The 25,500-nt window shown below is 40.9% G+C and overlaps 1 protein-coding gene across 4 annotated transcripts in view; it reads left to right on the top strand.

Annotated features, from left to right (window-relative positions):
- Positions 1 to 25,500, top strand: part of pde1a (phosphodiesterase 1A, calmodulin-dependent) — a 352,383-nt gene that overhangs the window by 265,637 nt on the left and 61,246 nt on the right. For all 4 annotated transcript variants that reach the window (XM_060928983.1, XM_060928979.1, XM_060928981.1 and 1 more), the window contains 2 exons: positions 12,562 to 12,744; positions 23,254 to 23,320. In XM_060928983.1, the coding sequence (XP_060784966.1) occupies positions 12,617 to 12,744; positions 23,254 to 23,320 (195 nt within the window). In that variant the 5' untranslated portion in view covers positions 12,562 to 12,616. The remainder of the gene's footprint in view (positions 1 to 12,561; positions 12,745 to 23,253; positions 23,321 to 25,500) is intronic.

Here is a 25,500-nt window from a genome sequence, read left to right as displayed (position 1 = left end):
GGACAAGTCGCCAGGTCATCACAGGGCTGACACATAGACACAGACAACCATTCACACTCACATTCACACCTACGGTCAATTTAGAGTCACCAGTTAACCTAACCTGCATGTCTTTGGACTGTGGGGGAAACCGGAGCACCCGGAGGAAACCCACGCGGACACGGGGAGAACATGCAAACTCCGCACAGAAAGGCCCTCGCCGGCCACGGGGCTCGAACCCGGACCTTCTTGCTGTGAGGTGACAGCGCTAACCACTACACCACCGTGCCGCCCCCATTTGCCCTTTTCTCCTCACTATATCCTCTCTTTGTTTGTTCGTTTGTTCTTTCTTTCTTTCTTTCTTTCCTTAACCCCCAACTGCACCTAACCTCCAACTGCTCCCCGGGCGCTGTAGCATGGCTGCCCACTGCTCTGGGTATGTGTGTGTGCTCATTGCTCACTTGTGTGTGTGCATGTGTGTGTTCACTGCTTCAGATGGGTTAAATGCAGACGACGAATTTCACTGTGCTTGAGTGTGCATGTGACAAATAAAGGCTTTTTTCTCTCTCTCTCTTCTCTTTATCTGTCCATATCTCTCTCCCTACCTCACATTCACTATCCCTTCTCTATTTTTGTCTTTCTGTCTACTTATCATTCTCCTGTTAGTTTATACCCATCACTATCTCCATCTCTTTCCTGCTTTTCCTCCTTTTTGACTGTGATCTTCCTACTTCTTCCAGCTGTCTTTCTATCCATCACTATATGTATCTATCTAGCATCCTTCTCTCCTCTTTATCTCTCACCTTCTTGACCCTTTCTCGTTATCCACTGCTTTTCTCTGTCTCTGGATATCTCTCTACCTGCGGTGGTGCTTCTCTGTTCTTCTCGCTAAAGATTCATCTCTCTCTCTCTCGCTCTCTTTCACGCTCTCTACCTTCCTACTTTTTATGCCGTTCCTTCCATCCTCTGTTAGTGCTCCACTGAAAGTGGCATTCTCAGCTGCTATGATTAATTTCTCTAATGATGACCACAGAGATGTGCATTGCCATGGCAGCAGGTTTTCAGCTTGTTAAATGGCTGTAACCGCATGTGTGTTATCGGAACATGTTTCATGGTACCATGGTTTGTTAAGATAGCTACGTATAAAAAGCAAGGGTCAGTGGTAAAGGTTCCCGCTGGGCTTTTTTTGTTTTCATCTCATTATCTCTAGCCGTTTTATCCTTCTACAGGGTCGCAGGCAAGCTGGAGCCTATCCCAGCTGACCATGGGCGAAAGGCAGGGTACACCCTGGACAAGTCGCCAGGTCATCACAGGGCTGACACATAGACACAGACAACCATTCACACTCACATTCACACCTACGCTCAATTTAGAGTCACCAGTTAACCTAACCTGCATGTCTTTGGACTGTGGGGGAAACCGGAGCACCCGGAGGAAACCCACGCGGACACGGGGAGAACATGCAAACTCCACACAGAAAGGCCCTCGCCGGCCACGGGGCTCGAACCCAGGACCTTCTTGCTGTGAGGCGACAGCGCTAACCACTACACCACCGTGCTGCCCCTTTTTCTGTTTTTTTTTTTTTTTAATTATTAAGAATGATATTGTTTTTTTCTTGTGAGTTTGTTTGTTTGTGTTTTATAACTCACAATCCATACCCCTCTGTCTTTGCTCTTTCTCTAATCTGGATTTGACTCACAGCCCTCCAGTCTTCTAAAATGCTCATTTTCACTCTACAATTTTACTCATGACTTCAACCCAGCTAACAAAACAATGTCTCCAGGCCATGAGCATTATCGAGTCATTGGACGTTATTTTGTAGGGTAGGGTGACCAGATTTCCCGAGTCTGAAACCGGGACACTTTTGCGCGCGACCATGCTCGTGCTCGCACACCTTTTTTTACGTAAACGTGACACTCGGAGAGGTGCTCTTATCATTTTGTTGAAGCTCACATTTATCAAAATCTCACATGAAATAAAACAAACAGGCATTTTGTTATCTCGTAGCATAGTGGTATACAGATCAGTTAAATTATGGTCAGACAACAGATTTTGTAATGGCTGAGAATAGGCCAGGCTATGTCCATAGGCCAAATTTAAACTGATTTATTTCACCTGTTTGTGAGAACACCAAGAAGAATGCATATGCACATGTAGGCTATATCTCTAAAATTGTATGCACTATAGCATGAACTTAAAAAGTAGATATGTGACCTCAACATAGCCAAGGTCAGAATCAACCTTACTAACCATTCCCCACAACTGAATGAATAAAGCAAGAAGATGTGGACAAAAGTGAACACTTTAATGGAAGCTGCAACAAGCTGTTCAACACAGCAATATGGCCAAACTGTCAGAATGGTATGTTAAACAGAAACAAAAAAGAGACAAGTGATTTGAGAATATACACTCAAACAAAACAGCAATAAAGGAGGAGAGGGGCGACAGCCCGAGGAAAGCCCCCACAGGAGCGCACAGCATTTGCAACATAGGCTACCTAACTCAGTACAAGAACAAAACACTTACAGTGTGTGCAGTCGGCTTCGTGCGCATTGTTCTGCATCTCTCGGAGGAAGGGGTAGGTGCTCTGTAAATCTTTGGAAAAGGTACATTTTCTTTTCGGCATAATTGCTGCGGCATTACTGCTGCTAGCTGCTAGACAAAGAACATTCGCGCCAGTTAATGTTTATTTTATTGTTGCATGGCAACACGTTCTGTTGTCTGGAATAATGTGGCTAAATAAACCCCCATGCCACAGGGCCAGGGGGCAGTAACCAGGAAAGTTTGCGATTCCTGTCAATTCATCAAAATAGTAAATGCAGACATCTTCGCTAATGATTCCCACGCTGCTCAGTCGCAAACGTCGCGAGTGGCGAAAACCGGGACATATCCGTGTCCCGACAGACTTTTGTCGGGACTCGGGACACACAACCCCAAATCAGGACTGTCCCGGTAAAACCGGGACGTCTGGTCACCCTACTGTAGGGTCCAGTAAACAGTATAAAACAAGTCATTCTGCTGCAGAAATAGTGACAAGATGTAAGACCAACAAAAGGCCAAACATTCTTAAATGCCCTCTCAATGCTGTCACTTAAAAATATACACAGAGCCTGTCTGTAAGATTCATGGCGGGACTAGCATCGTTACTAACAGTGACGATTGTTAAGATTACAACTATGACATCCACAAACTCTTAGAAATCCTGTCAATCTTATCCAGCTGGCTAGCACGAGCAGTCAAGATTGTAAAGACTATGAATATGACTTCAAATGTCTCGCAGAAATCTTGTCAAGCTAGCTTACTTACACTAGCTAGCTACACTACCGTTCAAAAGTTTGGGGTCACTTTGAAATGTCCTTATTTTTGAAAGAAAAGCACTGTTCTTTTCAATGAAGATCACTTTAAACTAATCAGAAATCCACTCTATACATTGCTAATGTGGTAAATGACTATTCTAGCTGCAAATGTCTGGTTTTTGGTGCAATATCTCCATAGGTGTATAGAGGCCCATTTCCAGCAACTCTCACTCCAGTGTTCTAATGGTACAATGTGTTTGCTCATTGCCTCAGAAGGCTAATGGATGATTAGAAAACCCTTGTACAATCATGTTAGCACAGCTGAAAACAGTTGAGCTCTTTAGAGAAGCTATAAAACTGACCTTCCTTTGAGCAGATTGAGTTTCTGGAGCATCACATTTGTGGGGTCGATTAAATGCTCAAAATGGCCAGAAAAATGTCTTGACTATATTTTCTATTCATTTTACAACTTATGGTGGGAAATAAAAGTGTGGCTTTTCATGGAAAACACAAAATTGTCTGGGTGACCCCAAATTTTTGAACGGTAGTGTAGCATTAACAGCAAGGATTATAAATATTATGACTATGATTTAAAAAGCTTCTCAGAAATCCTGTCAGGTTAGCTTATTTTAGCTAGCTGTCTAGCATTAACACAACATTATAAAGACTAAAGGCCCGGTCCCACTGCACTTACGGATGCAAAGAGGATGTAAAACGTAAAAAAATCTTTGCCATCCGTTGGAAAACGCTATTCATCCGTTGTGTACTCATTGCATACGTGCTTCATACGCTCTATCCATTGAGCATCCGTCCACTGTGATTTCATCCGCGCAAAAAGTTTTGAGCTGCACAAAACTTTTAGAACGGATGAACTTTCTGCCGTGTACGATGTAAATCCGCGACATATACGAGCAACAAACGTTCTATGTCCGTCGTCATCCGTTAAACGTCTGCTGTATCCTCTCTGCATCCTCTGGGCATCCTCGCAACTCACATCCGCTGCAGCTGAAAACGGAAAGAGGGAGGAAAGATAAGGTACATGAAACGTCTATTCATCGTTAGTAGCACGGAAATAGAAAGGATGTAAGCGTATGCATCTTGTATATAAAGTATTCAAAACGGACAAAGCGTTTATATCTAGGATGTATCTCGTATGTTTAGGATGTCTGGAGTATGTCTAGAGTATGTAGAAGGACACCTAGCGGACAATCGATATTTTGTATAAAAAGGGGGAGAAAATCATCTAGTAGTAGAGATGTATCGATGTAGCCGCCAGCACGTCTTTCCGCTTTATGCTGACGGCGTGCGTGCTGCATCCCTTTATATCCGCGGAGCAGACGCAATTCATACCCCCCGCATGCGCAGTGAACGGTCTGCATCCGATATACATCCGCGCAACATCCCCTTTGTTTCCGTTAGGCGTACGTGATACATCCCCTTCATCCGCTATGCATCCGCTCTTTCTGCTATGCGTCCGCTTCTCAGTTATCACCGGTAACCCCTTCGGAGCTGTCATCCACTTCCATCCGCTTTCATCCGCTAGGCTTCCTATGAACATGCGTTTAACATCCCCGCTATATACTACCCACGTCCGTTCTTTTCCGTTCTGTTTTCGCAAATTTTCGCCAATTTTGTCCATTTCTGGAGCGGATGAAAACGGATAGAGCCACCCCCGAAATTTTGCTCGTCCGCTGTGTCCTTTTTGCATACGTTTTGTGTCCATCGGCCAGTGGGACCGGGCCTTAACAATATGACTTAAAAAGCCTCTCGGAAATTCTCACAAATTGTCTGATTTTCACAAGCTAGCTAGCATTAACAGTGAAGATTATAAATAGTATAACCTTGACTCTCAGAAATCCTGTCAATTTAGCTCACTTTAGCCAGCTAGCTAAACAGTGGAAATTATAAAGATTATGACTATGAATTCTTTATGGATCCTCTCAGGAACCTCATTATGTTAGCTTATTTTATCCAGAAAGGTAGCATTGACAACAGTGGATGGAGTGAGCTGGCTCCAAAAGACAGATCTCACCTTTGGGCAAATGGTTGACTAAATGCTCTTTGGTGGCTGACCAGGCCATACGGGACATGCAAGTTCGTCCACGCTCATTGCATTTCCAGTGACTATTTGAGTCTGCAAGGGGTTCTTTCGACACCATCGTTTGTCCTTCTTTTGCTGGATTTGACCCTCCTCAAAAGAGGTCAGGCCTTTAGAGCAGAGTCCACGCCATGCAGTTCTATTGCTGGCAGTGGCCTTTTATGTGTCAGGGTTTATATTGCAGGATCCGAGGTTTGATTTAAAGATGCCTTTGTATCTTTTCCTTTGCCCACCTCTTTTCCTATAGCCTTCGTTAACTCATCTGGCCTTAAGGCCGATGAGCTGTTGCCATGGCGTGGCGTCTGTCGTCCGTCATCCACAGTTCAGTTAAATCGTATCTCCTCCGTCAATTCTCCATGGATTTCCGTTCTGATTGGTATGTTGGGAAGAACTCATCACTCCGCACAAAAGTTGGTTGTTGTTTTGTCAATTTTTTTTGATAATGAGTTACTAATTAGGCCAAATTAATGAAGTTTCCAGGCCTCTTACTAGAATTGTATCTCCTTTCACGGTTTTCACCCGATTTCAGTTCTGATCGGTGTTTTGGGTAGATCTTCCCATGAGGAACAAAACTTGGTCGTTTGTTAGTTGATTTTCCTGTTCTAAACAATTTGTCTGCAACTTTGTTTATTTTCAGTTAAAATAACTGAAATTGCCCTGTATTTTACAGAGCTCAAATGCTTCTGTTTGAGGGACCTTGTCCTTCCAGTAGATCCCTGCTATCTTGCTGAGGCATCTGAGGTGGAACTGATCAAACTTTTTAATATGTCATCTGTAGGGGGTCCAGGACTTGCTGCCATAGAGCAGGGTTGGAAGCACAGCAGCATGGTAGACATGAATCTTAGTTGACATGTTTGCTCCACAGCCTTTGTGTCAACTTGCAAAAGGAGGCATCTGCCCTTCTGAATCATTTTGAGATCCCAACATCAATCGTGGCATTCTGTGCCAGCGTGCCACCTAAGTAGCAAAACTTATCAACCACTTTCAGAGCTGTCCCTTTGATCGTCACAGTGGGTGCAGGATAAATTGAGCCAGAACTTGGCTGCAATGTGACTTCCGTCTTTTTGAGGTTAATAGTTAGACCTAAGTGCCTTGCGGCAGCTGCAAACCTGTCTGTTATGCTTTGAATGCCTGCGTCAGTGTGGGCTACAAGCACACAATCATCAGCAAGCAAGAGTTCTCATACAAGAAGTTCAAAGACCCGTGTCACAGCTTGTAGGAGCTGAAGGTTGAACAGGTTGCCTGTCTGAAAGCGAACAAAAATGTCCTGACTATGGTCATAGAACGCGTATCAATGAGAAGACAATAGCAAACAGCAGTGGTGCCATAACACAACTGTGTTTGGTGCCATTTGATCCTGAGAATGGTTTGGACATAGTAGAGCCGCCATGTCCTTGTGCCATCAAGCCCTCATCAAAAGAGCGTATGATGCTGATGATCTTTACTGGACAACCAATTTTGGTTGGAAGTTTCCACAGGCTTACAGAGTCAAATGCTTTTGTGAGATCAATAAAAAACATGTATAAGTACGTATTCTGTTCTTGGCATTTTTCCTGGAACTGCTGCACAGAGAACATCATATCAACAGACTATAAAGCAGTCCCCCCAGGATTTCGCGGGCCTTTTTTGTGATTGTTGCGGGCTAAAATGTCTGATGTTGCGGGGTTTTTTCCAAAAGATTGCGATGAAAGTTGCGGTGTTTTTTAGGTTTTTGTTGCGATTACATTGCGGGAGGAAGTGAAAGTTGCGAGAAATTGTTGCGATTTTCTCTTTTTGTGATTAAAATTGAGTGATATGTTAAATATTAAGTTATTACTGAAAAACTATTGATTAAAAAAAGACATTGATAAATGGTCCTATAAACAACTTTACCAATATAAAATATTACCAGGACTACAAAAATGCAGAAAAATAGGCTTTACTTATCCAAATGCACCTGTTGGTTCAAAAGTTAAAGTGCAGAGAACCTCACAGCACAACATGAAGTTACCTTAAAATATAATATAAATGCCTCAGCTTTCATGTAAGAAAAAAAAACTATTAAGGGTTGTTTTACAATCAGGGTACACAAGCTAAAAATCACATTTAACACTTATTATCTTCAATATCAAAAGGCTTGACTAAATAAACTTGGTTGTTTATTGTAGCCCTGTGATAGCTCTATTTACCATGCAAAAAAAAAAAATGGTGATAACGTTATTTTTGGTGAATGTATGGCAATATATGTCATATTTAGCAAAATTACTTGTGTCATTTAGAAAAAGTGCTTTTTTGACCACAGGTAGCTCCAAAAGGGATGCACTTAAATCATTCTTTATACCATAAAACAAATATTTGGTTTCATATCATTGGAAACATAGTTAAGTTTTAATGTTGAATGCCAGTAAGTTTTCAGACTATTTTGATCAAATTAGTATGGAATTGTGTCAAAAAAAATGTCGTCTCCGAGACAGCTAATTTTTCAATATAAAATAACATATCTAAAATGATTATTTTCATCCTAAAATGTGGTCAAGATATTGGGACATAAATATTAGGGACAAGTAACACAAAGCTTACAGCCTTATATTTAAAAGCACTGTGGAAGTAGTGGATTCTGAATTGTCAAAAAAAAAAAGTCCTCTCCGAGAATCACTTCATTTGTTTCTCCCAGCCCTGCTTAAAGCTACACTTAATCTTGTTATAATACAAACTATTACACATGCCTATCTGTTCTTTAACTTGTCCTTCACTTAAAAACTGGTACAAGAACCAATTTGAATTTTGGACCCCTGTGACACAAACTTTGTCCCCTGATTGTAAAACAACCCTTAATACTAGTACTGTGTGCAGGCAGTCTCTCCTGAAGACTAAATTAAACAATAATTATAAACTAATAAAATAAATGGCTCAGGCTTCATAGAAGAAAAAAAACAATTTGAACAGAATCTCACAGTATGATGCTGAAGCTGCCTAAACAATGGAAAATAAAATATCATTTTGGCAAAAATGTTGGCATCCATTAATTTCTTGTATTAAGTAAAAAAATAATGTAAAAAGCACACAGTCCTTCACTGTAAACATAACACACTTTCAGTAACAGAATTTAAGCCGGAAGGTAGTTTGTCGACGTCACCTCAAGACGACGCCAACGATTGGTCAAATGTGCGGGAAAGTTGTGGTGATTGGATATAATTGCAACACCGCCCTGAATTCGCGGGGATTGGTTGAATTTGCATTGAAGTTGCAAATCGCAACATTGCGAAATCCTGGAGGGTCTGAATAAAGAGTCCAGAAGTCCTGTCAGATTAGTGAATTTTAGCTAGCTGGTTAGCCATAACAGTGGAGATTATAAAGATTATGATTATAGCTGCTTTTGATTTAACTCAAAATGGTAAATATGAGTTTGAAAATATGTAATTTTCCATCTAGTCAGTGATCAGGAGTTTCTCCAAACAACAAACTAGATCATCACCACATGTTGAACACAGGATTAAGGACACCTACAAATTCCAAGTTGAGGCAGCAGTCGGAGATCGGAAACTTTGCTTTAGATGAACACAGCATATGATACACACTCACCGGCCACTTTATTAGAAACACCCATCCACTGCCAGCAGCACAATGCATCAAATCATGCAGATACAAATCAAGAGCTTCAGTTAATGTTCACAATGTTCAAACATCAGAATGGGAAAAACTGTGATCTCAAAGTGTGACTTCCTTTCACTGTGGTATGGGTGTTGGTTTGAGCCAGACGGACTGGTGGTTTAAGTATTTCAGAAACTGCTGATCTCCTGGGGTTTTCACACACAACAGTCTCTAGAGTGCAAAAAGCAAAAAAGATTGAGTTGAGTGAGTGACAGTTCTGTGGGTGGAAACAAATGCCTTATTGCAGGGCTTTTCAAAGTGTGGGGCACGCCTCCCCTGGGGGGCGCCAGAGTTCTTCAGGGGGGGCGCAACGTGAGGAAAAAATAAACCAGAATAAGTTACTATTGCGGACATTTAGCGAACTTCAGCTAGCCTTTGCCAGAGACAAAATGGATCGATTTTTAGTACCTAAAGCTACAGTGAGTGAGGAGACAGAGTCTGGGCCAAGCAAAAAACCAGACCCTCCAGGATTTCGCGATGTTGCGATTTGCAAATCCAACCAATCCCCGCGAATTCAGGGCAGTGTTGCAATTATATCCAATCACCGCAACTTTCCCGCAAATTTGACCAGTCGTTGGCGTCGTCTTGAGGTGACGTTGACAAACTACCTTCCGCCTTACTTCCGTGTATACGTTCAAGAGAAGCAGCATGTGCGAGTCAGTGTTTATATAGGCTTAAATTGTGTTACTGAAAGTGTCTTATGTTTACAGTGAAGGACTGTGTGCACTTTACATTATTTTTTTACTTAATACAAGAAATTAATGGATGCCAACATTTTTGCCAAAATGGTATTTTATTTTCCATTGTTTAGGCAGCTTCAGCATCATACTGTGAGATTCTGTTCAAATTGTTTTTTTTTCTTCTATGAAGCCTGAGCCATTTATTTTATTAGTTTATAATTATTGTTTAATTTAGTCTTCAGGAGAGACTGCCTGCACACAGTACTAGTATTAATAGTTTTTTTTCTTACATGAAAGCTGAGGCATTTATATTATATTTTAAGGTAACTTCATGTTGTGCTGTGAGGTTCTCTGCACTTTAACTTTTGAACCAACAGGTGCATTTGGATAAGTAAAGCCTATTTTTCTGCATTTTTGTAGTCCTGGTAATCTTTTATATTGGTAAAGTTGTTTATAGGACCATTTCTCAGTGTCTTTGTTTTTTTAATCAATAGTTTTTCGGTAATAACTTAATATTTAACATATCACTCAATTTGAATCACAAAAAGAGAAAATCGCAACAATTTCTCGCAACTTTCACTTCCTCCCGCAATGTAATCGCAACAAAAACCTAAAAAACACCGCAACTTTCATCGCAATTTTTTGGAAAACCCCCGCAACATCAGACATTTTAGCCCGCAACAATCACAAAAAAGGCCCGCGGAATCCTGGGGGGACTGAAAAAAGAAGGAAGTATGACCACGATTATTTAAAGTTTGGATTTTCATGGACTGGATCTGAAGATGCTCCACTGCCACAGTGTGCTGTCTGTCAAGAGGTGCTAGCTAACGATGCTATGAGATGTTTAAAATGTGTAAAACAAGATGTTTTAAAAAGCACAGATGTTTAAAATGTGTTAAAGAAAAAAATAAAAATGTGTACAACAACCATTTTTTTTTAAATACGAATGGAACATTAAGTATAGCAACAACAAAAATTGTGGGGGGGCGCTGTTGTTTATTTGCTCTCTGAGGGGGGGCTGACTCTCCCACACTTTGAAAACCCCTGCCTTATTGATAAGAGAGGTCAGATTGGTTTGAGCTTTTTTTGCCAGAAAGGATATAGTGACTCATAACAACTATTTACAACCGTGGTGAGCAGAAAAGCATCTCAGCATGAGATTCCATTGCATTGATTTCCACTCCTGCAGCCGAGAACAGGAATCTTAGAATCAAGCATTAGTTCCTATTAAAGTGGCCGGCGAGTGTAAAAACCATCTCAGAAATCCTGTCATTGGTGATTCAGGTGGATGAATGGTCAATGCACGGAGATAGCAATCTTGAAATAATAGCTTCAATTCCCAGCTCTGCTAAAGAACCATAAATACCCGAAACATCTTTAACTGCTTGAATTGTCTCTTTTCTCAAATGATGGCCACTTTGCATCAAATGTCAAAAAGTATAATATAATGATCTGTAGGTACATTTGTTTTTAAAAGTTCTCAAATGTTGTTTCATCAAAACATTAACTGTCATTGTTGTCAAGGGTGTGGCCAGTTGTCTAGGTGATCAAAGACATCCTTAAATCGAATACAACAGTCATTATTTTATCCACGTTCACTGGATATGAGCAATTGCATGCTCTGATTGGCTACTCTACTACTAAGATATCAGCTCATATACTGTGAGTAGAGAAAAACAAAATGGTGGAGCGTGTTGCTGAACCAAAAAAGGATGAAATAAAAACTACTCGAAAACAAAACCCCCAAAAAATACAAAAAAGGAACAAAATATGGAGTGAAAGTATTTGATGGTAAGAATGTATCTTTCTTATTTTTCAAAAATTATTATCATCATCACATTTTTCACAAATTGCTCCTGTCATTTCACCAGTTTGTTTACATTCTAAGCAGAAATGATTTTGTCGGACGTTTTGTATAAATTTTTTAATTAACCGAATTTGCAAAAAAAATAAAAATGCTCTGTTTCTCAAAATTCAGTGAATGTGGATAGAATAAAACAGTTATTCCACTCAATCTCGTCATACACGGATTATAAGGAACTCGTTGCTACGCGACTCGTCAGCTATCAGCTCATGTACGACTCGATTTCGTGGAATAATTGTTAAATATTTTAACATAAAGTGATTTTTTTTATTTTTATTTTTAAATTATAACTTGCTGGTTGGCTTATTAAAGCAGGTTAAATATAGTCCTAAGGCTTTTCAGGATTGGAAGTAATCTCATAATTTTACAACAGGAACAAAACTCTGAACAATTCTCAACCTTGTACCGCATTGGAACAAATATACATATAACAAAGCAGGGTTTCAGACCCAGAACCTTGAGATTTAAATTAAGTATGAAATAAATGTCAGAGTATAACAGGGACTGGAAGGTACTAGCCAGCAATTACCATCTTTCTGCAATGCTAATTTGTGGCTATTAGCTTTTATTCATTTTAATTACTGACATTAGAATTGTTAAAGGCGGCACGGTGGTGTAGTGGTTAGCGCTGTCGCCTCACAGCAAGAAGATCCAGGTTCGAGCCCCGTAGCCGGCGAGGGCCTTTCTGTGCGGAGTTTGCATGTTCTCCCCGTGTCCGCGTGGGTTTCCTCCGGGTGCTCCGGTTTCCCCCACAGTCCAAAGACATGCAGGTTAGGTTAACTGGTGACTCTAAATTGAGCGTAGGTGTGAATGTGAGTGTGAATGGTTGTCTGTGTCTATGTGTCAGCCCTGTGATGACCTGGCGACTTGTCCAGGGTGTACCCCGCCTTTCGCCCGTAGTCAGCTGGGATAGGCTCCAGCTTGCCTGCGACCCTGTAGGACAGGATAAAGCGGCTACAGATAATGAGATGAGATGATGAGAATTGTTAAAATTACTCTTTTTTTCCCCCCCAGACGCCTGCTGGATACAGAGGATGAGCTCAGCGATATCCAGGCAGACTCTGTCCCGATGGAGGTGCGTGATTGGCTGGCATCTACCTTCACCAGGAAGATGGGCGTCGTGCGACGGCGGCCAGAGGAGAAGCCACGGTTTCGTAGCATCGTCCATGCTGTGCAGGCTGGAATCTTTGTGGAGAGGTAGCACATCGTATATTTTACTATTGACCAGAAAAAAAAAAAACTTAAAAAAAGAGCATTAGTATGTTGGATATTAGCAGTACAATGTACAGAGAAATCATTGTCATTGTGATATCTGTTTATTTCTGTAATATCTCACAATATATCAGGCCATTCTGTGGCTGGGAAGTTATTTAATTTGAGGGGATTAAAGCAAATAATGTGCATGAAATCGCTCGCTTGGCGCAATCAAGCAGACAGAGGAAGTCCGTGTGCGCATGCGCAGGTTTACCTTCTTCTTCTTCTTTTGGGTTTTACAGCAGCTGACATCCACAGTGTTGCATTACTGCCATCTACAGGTTTACCTTTGAGCGTGCACTGACAGTTCCATCATTCTGTCGCTAAACGAACAGCTGATCACACCGAGGTGCTCACTGAGCGCCGATATTTATTAGTTTGGTCCTGCGTTTCCTTTCCTTTGTATATAACATAACGTCTTTTCTTATTGCTTTTTGTTACTGTAGTCGCTCTTTCACGTTTCATTCGCACACTCACGTCCTCTGTTTTTCTCTCCTGTTTCAAATTTGTATCCCACAACGCCTTGCGTGAACGGGGAAAGCCCACCACGTGATGTGATGCATGACGTAGTATCTTGAATTGGGTCATGGTGAAGCAGGAAAAAATAGTGGAGAATTTGGGGCCATGTGGCCTTAAATTCATTAATTGTTCTATTTTAAAAAAAAACGAATAAAATTGGAAATCTGTGATTTGAATTCAGTAGCTTTCGGTCCACTAAACCAAAATAATTGCGTGTTGAAGAAAATTCTTTTTATGACCTAAAGTTGAAAAATCTGCATGGCAGACTACCTTTAAAGCTTGGGTTGATGATTTATTTTCAAAGAAATTTTTTTTGTTATATTTTTTTAAATAATCTTTACATCCAGACAGTAATGACTAAATCAAATGTTCGGACAATAGAAAGAAAAACTAGCACGGCTGTAAAAAACCCGTCCAATCATTTCATCCTGTCTACCTGCACACACTCTTCCTTTGCACTCATTGCGCATGACCGGAGTCTTCCACAAACCTCGGCAGACATATTGCTAAAGCTCATGAGCTAGTCGTCGGCTGTGAGTACAAACAATAGCCATGTTTGTTGTTTACATTCATTATGATAATATTAGGTGTTTTCTTACACGTGAAAGTGACATGAGGTAGTTGGATATGACGACAACGCACTATGCTCCTCCCCCACCACTCTCTCTGATGGACTCGTCCTCCAGCAGTAATCAGGCAGTGCACGTTCATGTGTTCTGGAGGAGTGACCCTCAAGGAGAGGGCTGAACAGAGGGGGTGGAATTTTTCAAAATCTACCTTACCCCTGCTGGTGTCTCCAAAATTACTTACCCTCGCTTTAATGATAACAGAGTTAAGACTTTTGATTTCTCTACCCTCTCTCTTCCTGGCCCTTCCCCCACTCTATCTCTGCACATCTCAGTATTTTCTGCTTTATTGTATCAAAGTTATGATATGCTGTGCGTTATGGAATTTATTCTTAATTCTATGAAATGTACAACCCCGATTCCAAAAAAGTTGGAAAGTACAAATTGTAAATAAAAACGGAATGCAATGATGTGGAAGTTTCAAAATTCCATATTTTATTCAGAATAGAACATAGATGACATATCAAATGTTTAAACTGAGAAAATGTATCATTTAAAGAGAAAAATTAGGTGATTTTAAATTTCATGACAACAACACATCTCAAAAAAGTTGGGACAAGGCCATGTTTCCCACTGTGAGACATCCCCTTTTCTCTTTACAACAGTCTGTAAACGTCTGGGGACTGAGGAGACAAGTTGCTCAAGTTTAGGGATAGGAATGTTAACCCATTCTTGTCTAATGTAGGATTCTAGTTGCTCAACTGTCTTAGGTCTTTTTTGTCGTATCTTCTGTTTTATGATGCGCCAGATGTTTTCTATGGGTGAAAGATCTGGACTGCAGGCTGGCCAGTTCAGTACCCGGACCCTTCTTCTACGCAGCCATGATGCTGTAATTGATGCAGTATGTGGTTTGGCATTGTCATGTTGGAAAATGCAAGGTCTTCCCTGAAAGAGACGTCGTCTGGATGGGAGCATATGTTGCTCTAGAACCTGGATATACCTTTCAGCATTGATGGTGTCTTTCCAGATGTGTAAGCTGCCCATGCCACACGCACTAATGCAACCCCATACCATCAGAGATGCAGGCTTCTGAACTGAGCGCTGATAACAACTTGGGTCGTCCTTCTCCTCTTTAGTCCAAATGACACGGCGTCCCTGATTTCCATAAAGAACTTCAAATTTTGATTCGTCTGACCACAGAACAGTTTTCCACTTTGCCACAGTCCATTTTAAATGAGCCTTGGCCCAGAGAAGACGTCTGCGCTTCTGGATCATGTTTAGATACGGCTTCTTCTTTGAACTATAGAGTTTTAGCTGGCAACGGTGGATGGCACGGTGAATTGTGTTCACAGATAATGTTCTCTGGAAATATTCCTGAGCCCATTTTGTGATTTCCAATACAGAAGCATGCCTGTATGTGATGCAGTGCCGTCTAAGGGCCCGAAGATCACGGGGACCCAGTATGGTTTTCCGGCCTTGACCCTTACGCACAGAGATTCTTCCAGATTCTCTGAATCTTTTGATGATATTATGCACTGTAGATGATGATATGTTCAAACTCTTTGCAATTTTACACTGTCGAACTCCTTTCTGATATTGCTCCACTATTTGTCGGCGCAGAATTAGGGGGATTGGTGATCCTCTTCCCATCTTTACTTCTGAGAGCCGCTGCCACTCCAAGATGCTCTTTTTATACCCAGTCATGTTAATGACCTATTGCCAATTGACCTAACGAGTTGCAATTTGGTCCTCCAGCTGTTCCTTTTTTGTACCGTTAACTTTTCCAGCCTCTTATTGCCCCTGTCCCAACTTTTTTGAGATGTGTTGCTGTCATGAAATTTCAAATGAGCCAATATTTGGCATGAAATTTCAAAATGTCTCACTTTCGACATTTGATATGTTGTCTATGTTCTATTGTGAATACAATATCAGTTTTTGAAATTTGTAAATTATTGCATTCCGTTTTTATTTACAATTTGTACTTTGTCCCAACTTTTTTGGAATCGGGGTTGTAGTCAGTAATAAAGTAGATTAATCATAAGGCATCAGTTCACACACACACACACACACACACACACACACACACACACACACACACACACACACACACACACAAAGTTACACAACACTCCATGGTTAGCCAGCAGGAGATGGTTGAAACAAATAAATAAATAAATACTTATAAGTATACAAAAGTATACATACAGTAGATTTAACTGAGTATCAGGTGTTAGTAATTAAGAGCTGACCCAGTTAACACTGTCAGTAATGAATGTGTTACTTTTAAAACTTTTATTTTTTTAAATGCATTTTTAGATAATCTGTATTATTCTATTCATATTCACTGAATATGAGCAATTGTGTGCTCTGATTGGCTATTCTACTACTAGGATATCAGCTCATATACCGTGAGTAGAGAAAAACAAAATGGCGGAGCGTGTTGCTGAACCAACCGAGGACGAAATAAAAACTCTACTGGAACACTCAACTCCAAAAATTGTTATCAAGTATTTAAAAGAAACAGAAATAGCTAAAAGAATATAGTTTTGTTTGTTTGTTTCTTCCCCCCTGATATGTCCTGTTACACACTCCAGCCCAGATGGTGGCGTAATGCATCTTTAAGTTGATTTGCCAACTACCAAAAAACCCTAAAGAAGAAGAAATCCCCCAAAAATACAAAAAAAAAAGTAATGAAAGTATTTGATGGTAAGAACGTGTCTTTTTTTTAATTTTTCAAGAATTATTATCACATTTTTCACAAATTGCTCCTGTCATTTCGCCGGTTTGTTCACATTCAAAGCAGAAATTATTTTGTCTGATGTTTTATATAAAGTTTTTATTGATCGAATTTGCAAAAAATAAAAATGCTCCGTTTCTCAAAATCCAGTGAATGTGGATAGAATAAAACAGTTATTCCACTCAATCTCACTGTGCACGGTGCTACGCGCCTCGTCAGCTATCAGCTCATGTACGACTTGTTTTCGTGGAATAACCGTTAATAATCTCTGCTGTAACTGATTATTGTAATGTATTATTTTATAACATACAATAAATATGCAAGCTCAGTAGCAGGAAGTATCAGTTCATATTAACTTTCATTTGTTTGCTTGTACAGTGAGTTAGCTAGTAAGCTAGTTACTTAGTTATTATGGAGACGTGCAGGACACACACACGCACAGTGATGTCTTTGTGGTGACTGAGTCACTTTTGATGATCGTATCATTTCTTTGTTGTAACACTGGCGCTGTGGGACACACACACACACACACACACACACCTGTGCCATTCATGGTTTCTTTGCTGTTCTGACCAACAAAAAGCATTTGTTCTGCTCTGTTCATTCAGGAACACTAAATTAATCTGTTTAAGGCCTTTGTTTCTCTCTCTCTCTCTCCCCTCTTCCTCCTCTTTCCCCTACTCTCTCTCCCCTCTTCCTCCTCTTTCCCCTACTCTCTCTCTCCCCTCTTCCTCCTCTTTCCCCTACTCTCTCCCCTCTTCCTCCTCTTTCCCCTACTCTCTCTCCCCTCTTCCTCCTCTTTCCCCTACTCTCTCTCTCCCCTCTTCCTCCTCTTTCCCCTACTCTCTCTACCCTCTTCCTCCTCTTTCCCCTACTCTCTCTCTACCCTCTTCCTCCTCTTTCCCCTACTCTCTCTCCCCTCTTCCTCCTCTTTCCCCTACTCTCTCTCTCCCCTCTTCCTCCTCTTTCCCCTACTCTCTCTCCCCTCTTCTTCCTCTTTCCCCTACTCTCTCTCTCCCCTCTTACTCCTCTTTCCCCTACTCTCTCTCTCCCCTCTTCCTCCTCTTTCCCCTACTCTCTCTCTCCTCTTCCTCCTCTTTCCCCTACTCTCTCTCCCCTCTTCCTCCTCTTTCCCCTACTCTCTCTACCCTCTTCCTCCTCTTTCCCCTACTCTCTCTACCCTCTTCCTCCTCTTTCCCCTACTCTCTCTCTCCCCTCTTCCTCCTCTTTCCCCTACTCTCTCTCTCCTCTTCCTCCTCTTTCCCCTACTCTCTCTCCCCTCTTCCTCCTCTTTCCCCTACTCTCTCTACCCTCTTCCTCCTCTTTCCCCTACTCTCTCTACCCTCTTCCTCCTCTTTCCCCTACTCTCTCTCTCTCGCTCTCTCTTCACACACACACACACACACACACACCTGATTCATCATCACCATCAACAATTACACCAGAATTATGTCACTGGATCATCATCTTGTCTCAGAGGAAATGAAGCAATGTTTTGTTTTGATCATCCAACACTCCAAAGGGAATGTAACATGTTCTTGCACATCTGACTCTTATGCTAGAGAAAGAATAGAACTCTTTTGTTCTAATTATTTTTATCATAAAATAAGCATCAGTCCCTTAATCACAACTGAATGAGACACAAACTCTTCCTTTAATGGAGATATGGAGGACGAACCGTTGAGAGGAACTAAGACTCAGCAGGGAAAGTCTATGCTGTTATGTTCAATGGTCTAATAATTCTGGTTTATAGTGATGGAATGATTATGCTAATGATTAGCAATAAGGACCTCAATGTACTAGGAAAAAATGGATCTTCAAGGGAGCTCTGCACGGAATGCCTATCTTATGTTAGATGGTCTAATAATTATGGTTTATATCAAATAATTATGTTAATGGCTAGCAATCAGGATCTCTGTCTACTACACTCTTTTTATAAAAAAATATTTTTCAATGGTTCTTCGAGGAAACATTGGATAATTATGTGTCATTATCCTCCACAAAATGGGTTCTATTTGTTTTGTTTTTCTGATAGGGAATTGCTTCCAATCAAAATAAAAGCCCCAAAGCTCATCAATAGTCTAAATAAATTAATGTTCACACAAAAGAATTTTAATTCAGTGCTGGTGCAGTAGGTTGTGCTGCCACCTCACAGTTCCAGGGTCACAACCTGAACTTGTTCTGAGGCTGTATGGAGTTTTGTGTCTGGTTCTTCCCATCTCCAAGCAGGTTTCCTCCATAATCTTCAGTTTTCTCCAACCTAGAGTAGTAATTGTGAGAATGTGCGTGCATGGTTCCCTGTGATGGACTGGTGTGGACTTGTGACACCCTCTTTTCCCAGAATAGTGTCCGGATCCACCGTAACCCAAACCAGGAAAGGCACTTCTTGAAGATTGAGTGAATTCTTTAAAATTGACCTGCAAACCAGGAAAGGGCTCCTACACTCTTTATTGTAGGGTTGTACATACACTTTTATGGATTCCCCAAGAGCGACGACTGAAGATCCCTTAAAGGTTCTACATTTTCTGAGAATTTAGTTATCACTAAAATAAGTATTCTGCAATAAAACATCAGTCTTTGTCAATGAAGAGTAAGAAAGAGCTTGTAGGGGTCTGTGAGGCAGGAGCAGGATTTGAATGCTTGTAGGGTTGGAGCTTGTAGGGTTCACTAGGATGGGGGAGGTTATACTGCTGGAGGAAAATCTTGAACATTTTTGTGCTTTCATCTCATCCCTCTTAAGGAACAGGTGGGGTACCAATTACTGTTCCTTTTGGAAGCTGAGAAGTCTTAACTGTCCAAAGAACCCTTGAAGAACCATTTCTTCCCTAATGTCTAGATGGAGAATAAGCCAGTAGGCTCAGGGGTTTAGGATGGCAGGAGTAAGATCTGGGTGGAGCAGGAGTTTAGGATGGCAGGAGTAAGATCTGAATGGTACAAGAGTTTAGGATGGCAGGAGTAAGATCTGGGTGGAGCAGAAGTTTAGGATGGCAGGAGTAAGATCTGGATGGAGCAGGAGTTTAGGATGGCAGGAGTAAGATCTGGGTGGAGCAGGAGTTTAGAATGGCAGGAGAAATATCTGGATGGAGCAGGAGTTGAGGATGACAGGAGTAAGATCTGGATAGAGCAGGAGTTTAGGATGGCAGAAGTAAGATCTGGATAGAGCAGGAGTTTAGGATGGCAGGAGAAAGATCTGGATGGAGCAGGAGTTTAAGATGACAGGAGAAAGATCTGGATGGAGCAGGAGTTTAGGATGGCAGAAGAAAGATCTGGATGGAGCAGGAGTTGAGGATGGCAGGAGAAATATCTGGATGGAGCAGGAGTTGAGGATGACAGGAGTAAGATCTGGATAGAGCAGGAGTTTAGGATGGCAGGAGTAAGATCTGGATAGAGTAGGAGTTTAGGATGGCAGGAGTAAGATCTGGGTGGAGCAGGAGTTTAGAATGGCAGGAGAAATATCTGGATGGAGCAGGAGTTGAGGATGACAGGAGTAAGATCTGGATAGAGCAGGAGTTTAGGATGGCAAAAGTAAGATCTGGATAGAGCAGGAGTTTAGGATGGCAGGAGAAAGATCTGGATGGAGCAGGAGTTTAGGATGACAGGAGAAAGATCTGGATGGAGCAGGAGTTTAGGATGGCAGGAGAAAGATCTGGATGGAGCAGGAGTTGAGGATGGCAGGAGAAATATCTGGATGGAGCAGGAGTTGAGGATGACAAGAGTAAGATCTGGATAGAGCAGGAGTTTAGGATGGCAGGAGTAAGATCTGGATAGAGCAGGAGTTTAGAATGGCAGGAGAAAGATCTGGATGGAGCAGGAGTTGAGGATGGCAGGAGACAGATCCGAATGGATCAGGAGTTTAGGATGGCAGGATTAGGGTCTAGATGGAATAGGAGTTGAGGATGGGAGTATGAGGATCATTTTAGTTGACCATCCCTCAGAGGAATTGTGTTTGAATTTATACAGTGTATTTTTGGTGCTTGGCCCAAATACATATTACTCCTTTTTTTTGAAAGCCTGATGTTTCAGACTGCATCTCTGTGACTCTGTTCCTCCAGGACAAGCTAAAAGAAGTGTTTGACTTTAGTTCATGTCCTTCATTCTCTCTCAATTTATAATCACAGCTGATGTGAAAAACTGTTTCAGCTTGCTCAAGGCCACAGAGATGGACGTGGCCTCATCATCACGCTTCATTACCTCCTTTATTTCAATCCATATATCATTTCCATCTCTCTCTTTCTCTCTCTCTCTCTCTCTCTCTCTCTCTGTCACTCTCAATAGATAGATAGATATTTCTCCTTTTATGTTTATTCCTTTTCTGAAACACTGAAGAAAGTGTTTTTTCTTTTGTCTCAAATTCACGTTTAAAAGATAAATATGAGAATTTTCTTCATAGAAGCATCACACAAAAAATGGTTATGAAGCCATGAAGAGATTTTTTTCATTCCATTTACTAAATATATTAATCACATTTTACTTCAGTATAAATCAAGATAATGAAATCATAACAGTTTACTTTTGCAGTTGTCAGTTTACTATAATGGTCCTGAATTATCAAATTTATATATATATATATATATATATATATATATATATATATATATATATATATATATATATATATATAATATATATATCCTCAAAAAGTCAGATATTGACTTGGTAATGTTATAGTTTTGTTGTTGTTTTTTTTCTTCTGTTTTTGCATATAAATAAAAAACAAAAAAAACACAACTTTATATCCCTACTCCTATCTGTTTATATATTGTTTTTATAAGCCTTTGTGTTTCAGTTTTCGGAAAATCCGTGGAATGTGCAGGCTGGCGGTTTTGCTTGAATCCATTTCCATTTGCTCCTCTTGATAATTCAAGTGGAAAATAAATAAGAAAACAGCGAGACTTTTTTTTTTCCTGACTTGCTTTCCTCTATTATAATCATTTGAAAGGCAGGTTGTCTGCTTTGTGAAATGGTTTGTTCAGACTCAGTGCTCAGTGTGAAAGAGAAGTATTGACTTGCCACTGTTTAAGGTGTGACCTCCATCTATGAACATAAATCAAAATAGTTCTATATCTTCCTCCTCCTAGTCTAATGTAAGAGAAATGCTAGAGGACAGCACATTAGACTATTTTTATTTGGAGTTTTACCAAAAATTCCCAACAGCGGTCAAAATCGCAAGACTGTTGGGAACATTCAGAGGCATCTCCATAGTCAAGGTCAAAAACTAGGAAAAACAAGGATATATTATACCACGATCAGCCATAACATTTAAAAACACTGATAGGTGAAGTAAATAACATTGATTATCTTATTACAAAGGCACCTGCCAAGGGGTGGGATATATGAGGCAGCAAGAGAAGAGAACAGTCAGTTCTTGAAAAAGTTGATGTGTTGGAAGCAGGAAAAATGGGCAAGTGTAAGGATCTGAGTGATTTTGACAAATTGTGATGGTGAGATGACTGGGTCTGAGCATCTCCAAAATGACACATCTTGTGGGGTGTTCCTGGTATGCAGTGGTTCGTATCAAACAAAAGTGGACCAAGGATCCAAAGGACAACCGGTGAACCGGAGACAAGGTCATGGGTGTCGAAGGGTCATATGGTCCAACCCCACAGAAGAGCTACTGTAGAACAAACTGCTGAAAAAGTTAATGGTGACACCTTTCTGTTTTAGCCAGCGTTAACATTTTCTACAGTAGCTCTTCTGTGGGATTGGACCATATGAGCCTTCAATACCCATGACCCTGTCACTGGTTCACCGGTTGTCCTTTGGATACTAACCACTGCATACCAGGAACACCCCACAAGATGTGCCATTTTGGAAATGTTCAGACCCAGTCATCTCATCATCACAATTTGTCAGAATCACTCAGATACTTAAGCTTGCCCATTTTTCCTGCTTTCAACACATCAGCTTCTTCAAGAACTGACTCTTCTCTTCTCTTCTCTTCTCTTCTCTTCTCTTCTCTTCTCTTCTCTTCTCTTCTCTTCTCTTCTCTTCTCTTGCTGCCTCATATATCCCACCCCTTGAGAGGTGCCATTGTAATGAGATAATCAATGTTATTCACTTCTTCTTCACCTGTCAGTGGTTTTAATGTTATGGCTAATCACATTTAGTTTTCAATTTAGAAGTGTTTAAATAGAAAACCTACAAGTGTGCATCAAGAATGGGATCCTATGGTATTTAACAAAAATGAGCAGGTTTTTACTCTCGTACCAGAAGTTTTTGCTCTCATGCAAAATTAGTCATTAGTCAGTGATGGCACTGACAGTATCGACACTTCTACAACTTCGGGTTTTTTTCCCCCTAGTGTTTCCAGAGGCCTTGTGGTTGAATATTTAATTATAAAACTCTTAAGTTTGATTACAGGTTTAAATCTGAATACAGGCATTTGGAGTGCGAAACGGGTACGGTTACAGGTGGCGTCATTGCCATTTACTCTGAATATATGAATAGATTACATACAAGTGTGCTGTACCTGTTCACAATCTGTATATATTAGTATATGTAGATGTCAGTACAACAAAATTCTGTCTTACACTCAGTAAGACAGAAATAAATGCCACCGTTTCTGAGGTTTATTTGTCATTATAGTAATATGATGCTCTGGTTGACATTGTGTGTGTGTGTGTTGGACAGGATGTACAGGAGGACTTCGAACATGGCCGGGCTGACGTATCCTCCAGCTGTGATCCTTGCTCTTAAGGTATTCAGGACATTTCATTTTTCCCGATGTGGAATGAAACTGAACATCCATATTATTGCGTGTTCATGCTTGACATTATAAAAGTGTGATAAAAGTATTAAAACTTCAAGCTTTCACAGAAGAAAACATTTAAATACAGGTTTAGTTATTTAGCATGGAAAGTACTAGGATATTTTTAAAGAAGACCTCCATTTTGCTTCCAGGATTAGTATCCGTTTATTACAAAATCGTATTACAAAAGTAGGACATTTTGTTGTGTATTAAACATAAAGCACATTTTGATATCTATGTAATGGCTTCAGGGATTGTACAGTTTCCAAACAGATGATATCACCCTCATGTGAAAGTCAGAAGTTGACGAGTGACGTGGCAGTGAGAAGAGAAATCCTCCACAGCTGTCAAAAAGTCCTGGTTGTCCCTTATTTTTATTTAGCTACTTAGCTAAGCTACTGTAACGCTACTGTCATGCTTGTTTAGAATTGAAGGTTGTGGAAATAAGTCTGTCAACATGTCACACCCTGACTTTGGGTGAGATGGAGTGCATGTGGAGGAGGGGGGGGGGGGGGCTAAAACTTTTTTCTTTTTCGTGGTTGTTGTTTCTTAAAATTTAAAAGGTCACATATCTCGAGCTGAAAACTTGGTTGTTGAGTGACTCAGTCTCCTTGATGGTCGTTCAGTGGTTGTTTCAGTGAGGAGGTCAGATTTGATGTGTTCCTGTATTTTCCAGTCAGTTATGAAAGAAAGAAAAAAAAACATCTCCAGAAAGCTACATCTGCTTGATAAGCAGCGCTACCTGCTGTATGACAGCAACAGAAATGATGAGGATACTTAATTGAGTTATGAGTTACGTCTATATCACCATGTTAATCTTTCATTAGCTGAATAATCAATCATGGACGCTACCCCTATGAGTGAGTTGCAGTAATTTGCTAACTGAACTGGTTGACCCTGACCGTTGACCTGAAACGATTCATCTGCTCAGCATCTCTACGGTATGTACTGTAATGCACTGTTGACTCTGACCATAAGGAGTTCATCTGCTGCAACAACACAGTCTACCATGCTGCAAACCCATGGCTTCACCGTAACCCTGGCAGGAGTTGCTGCCAGGTGCTAGGCCTTGCCAAAGGGCCACCCATGATTTGGTCCGGGACTGCTTATTTCCATATTCACAGCTAACCTCAGTGAGGTAGTTCCCCTATCCACCACCAGGGGACCCGCCTGGTAGGAGTTGTCATCTCCCCCAGGAACACAAACCAGGATGCTAAGATCTGCACTGAAATATATCCTGTAGGCAACATCTAACTAATAAACAACTCTATGGGCACTTACCACCTACCTCTGATGTCATTCGTGAAAGAAGAACACACTTTGCAGGCCACTGCTGGAGGACTAAGAATGAAATCATTAGTGATGTCCTACTGTGGGATCCCAAACATGGCCAAGCAAATGCTGGAAGACCTCCCAAAATGTATGTTCAGCAGCTATGCGATGATATTGGATGCAATCCTTCAGACTTGTCTGGGATGATGAACGACCAGAACGGATGGAGGGATCGAGTTATGGAAATCTGTGCAATTAGCTCAACCTAATGATGTATCACCATACTACTGTGTTTCTCTGGTTTGAGTCAAATAAAAGAATAAACCAGCTTGTTTTTTATATGCCTCGGTCACAACCGGCCGTACGTGCTCCTACGGCCAGTCTATGTGCAAAAAACGCAAGAAACGCACGGAAGGCGCGCGTGTGACATGCTAATTTTCGAGCCGTAGACTGGCCGCAGACCGGCCGCAGAGGTTCTTTGTCATGTCAAACAAACTCTACGGGCGCTTACGTTTTTTCAGGTTGCAAGACAAACTTACGGCCAACGTGCGTCTTTCTCCACAAACAAAAAAAAAACCAAATGCAGCGATTTGGGAAATGCCAAAAATCACATGGCCAAAAAATCGTACGTCCGGTTGTGACCTAGGCTATACTGAACTGACTGAAATATTTTTAATACCTCCTGTCATGAGAAGAACTGAGAATTAATGGGCACTTATAGGAAACAATGAACCAAAACAGAAAGTCTTGTACAGTGACTGTAGCCATAACTGTACTCACCCATAACCGTAAATAATTTCGACTTGTGCCTACTACCTGGTTGTAATAACAGACTACTCAGTCTGCGTTTTGACCCG

This window comes from Neoarius graeffei, chromosome 9 (genome assembly GCF_027579695.1).
Source record: "Neoarius graeffei isolate fNeoGra1 chromosome 9, fNeoGra1.pri, whole genome shotgun sequence".
Classification (NCBI taxonomy): domain Eukaryota; kingdom Metazoa; phylum Chordata; class Actinopteri; order Siluriformes; family Ariidae; genus Neoarius; species Neoarius graeffei.
This window is presented reverse-complemented; position numbering and strand designations above follow the sequence as displayed.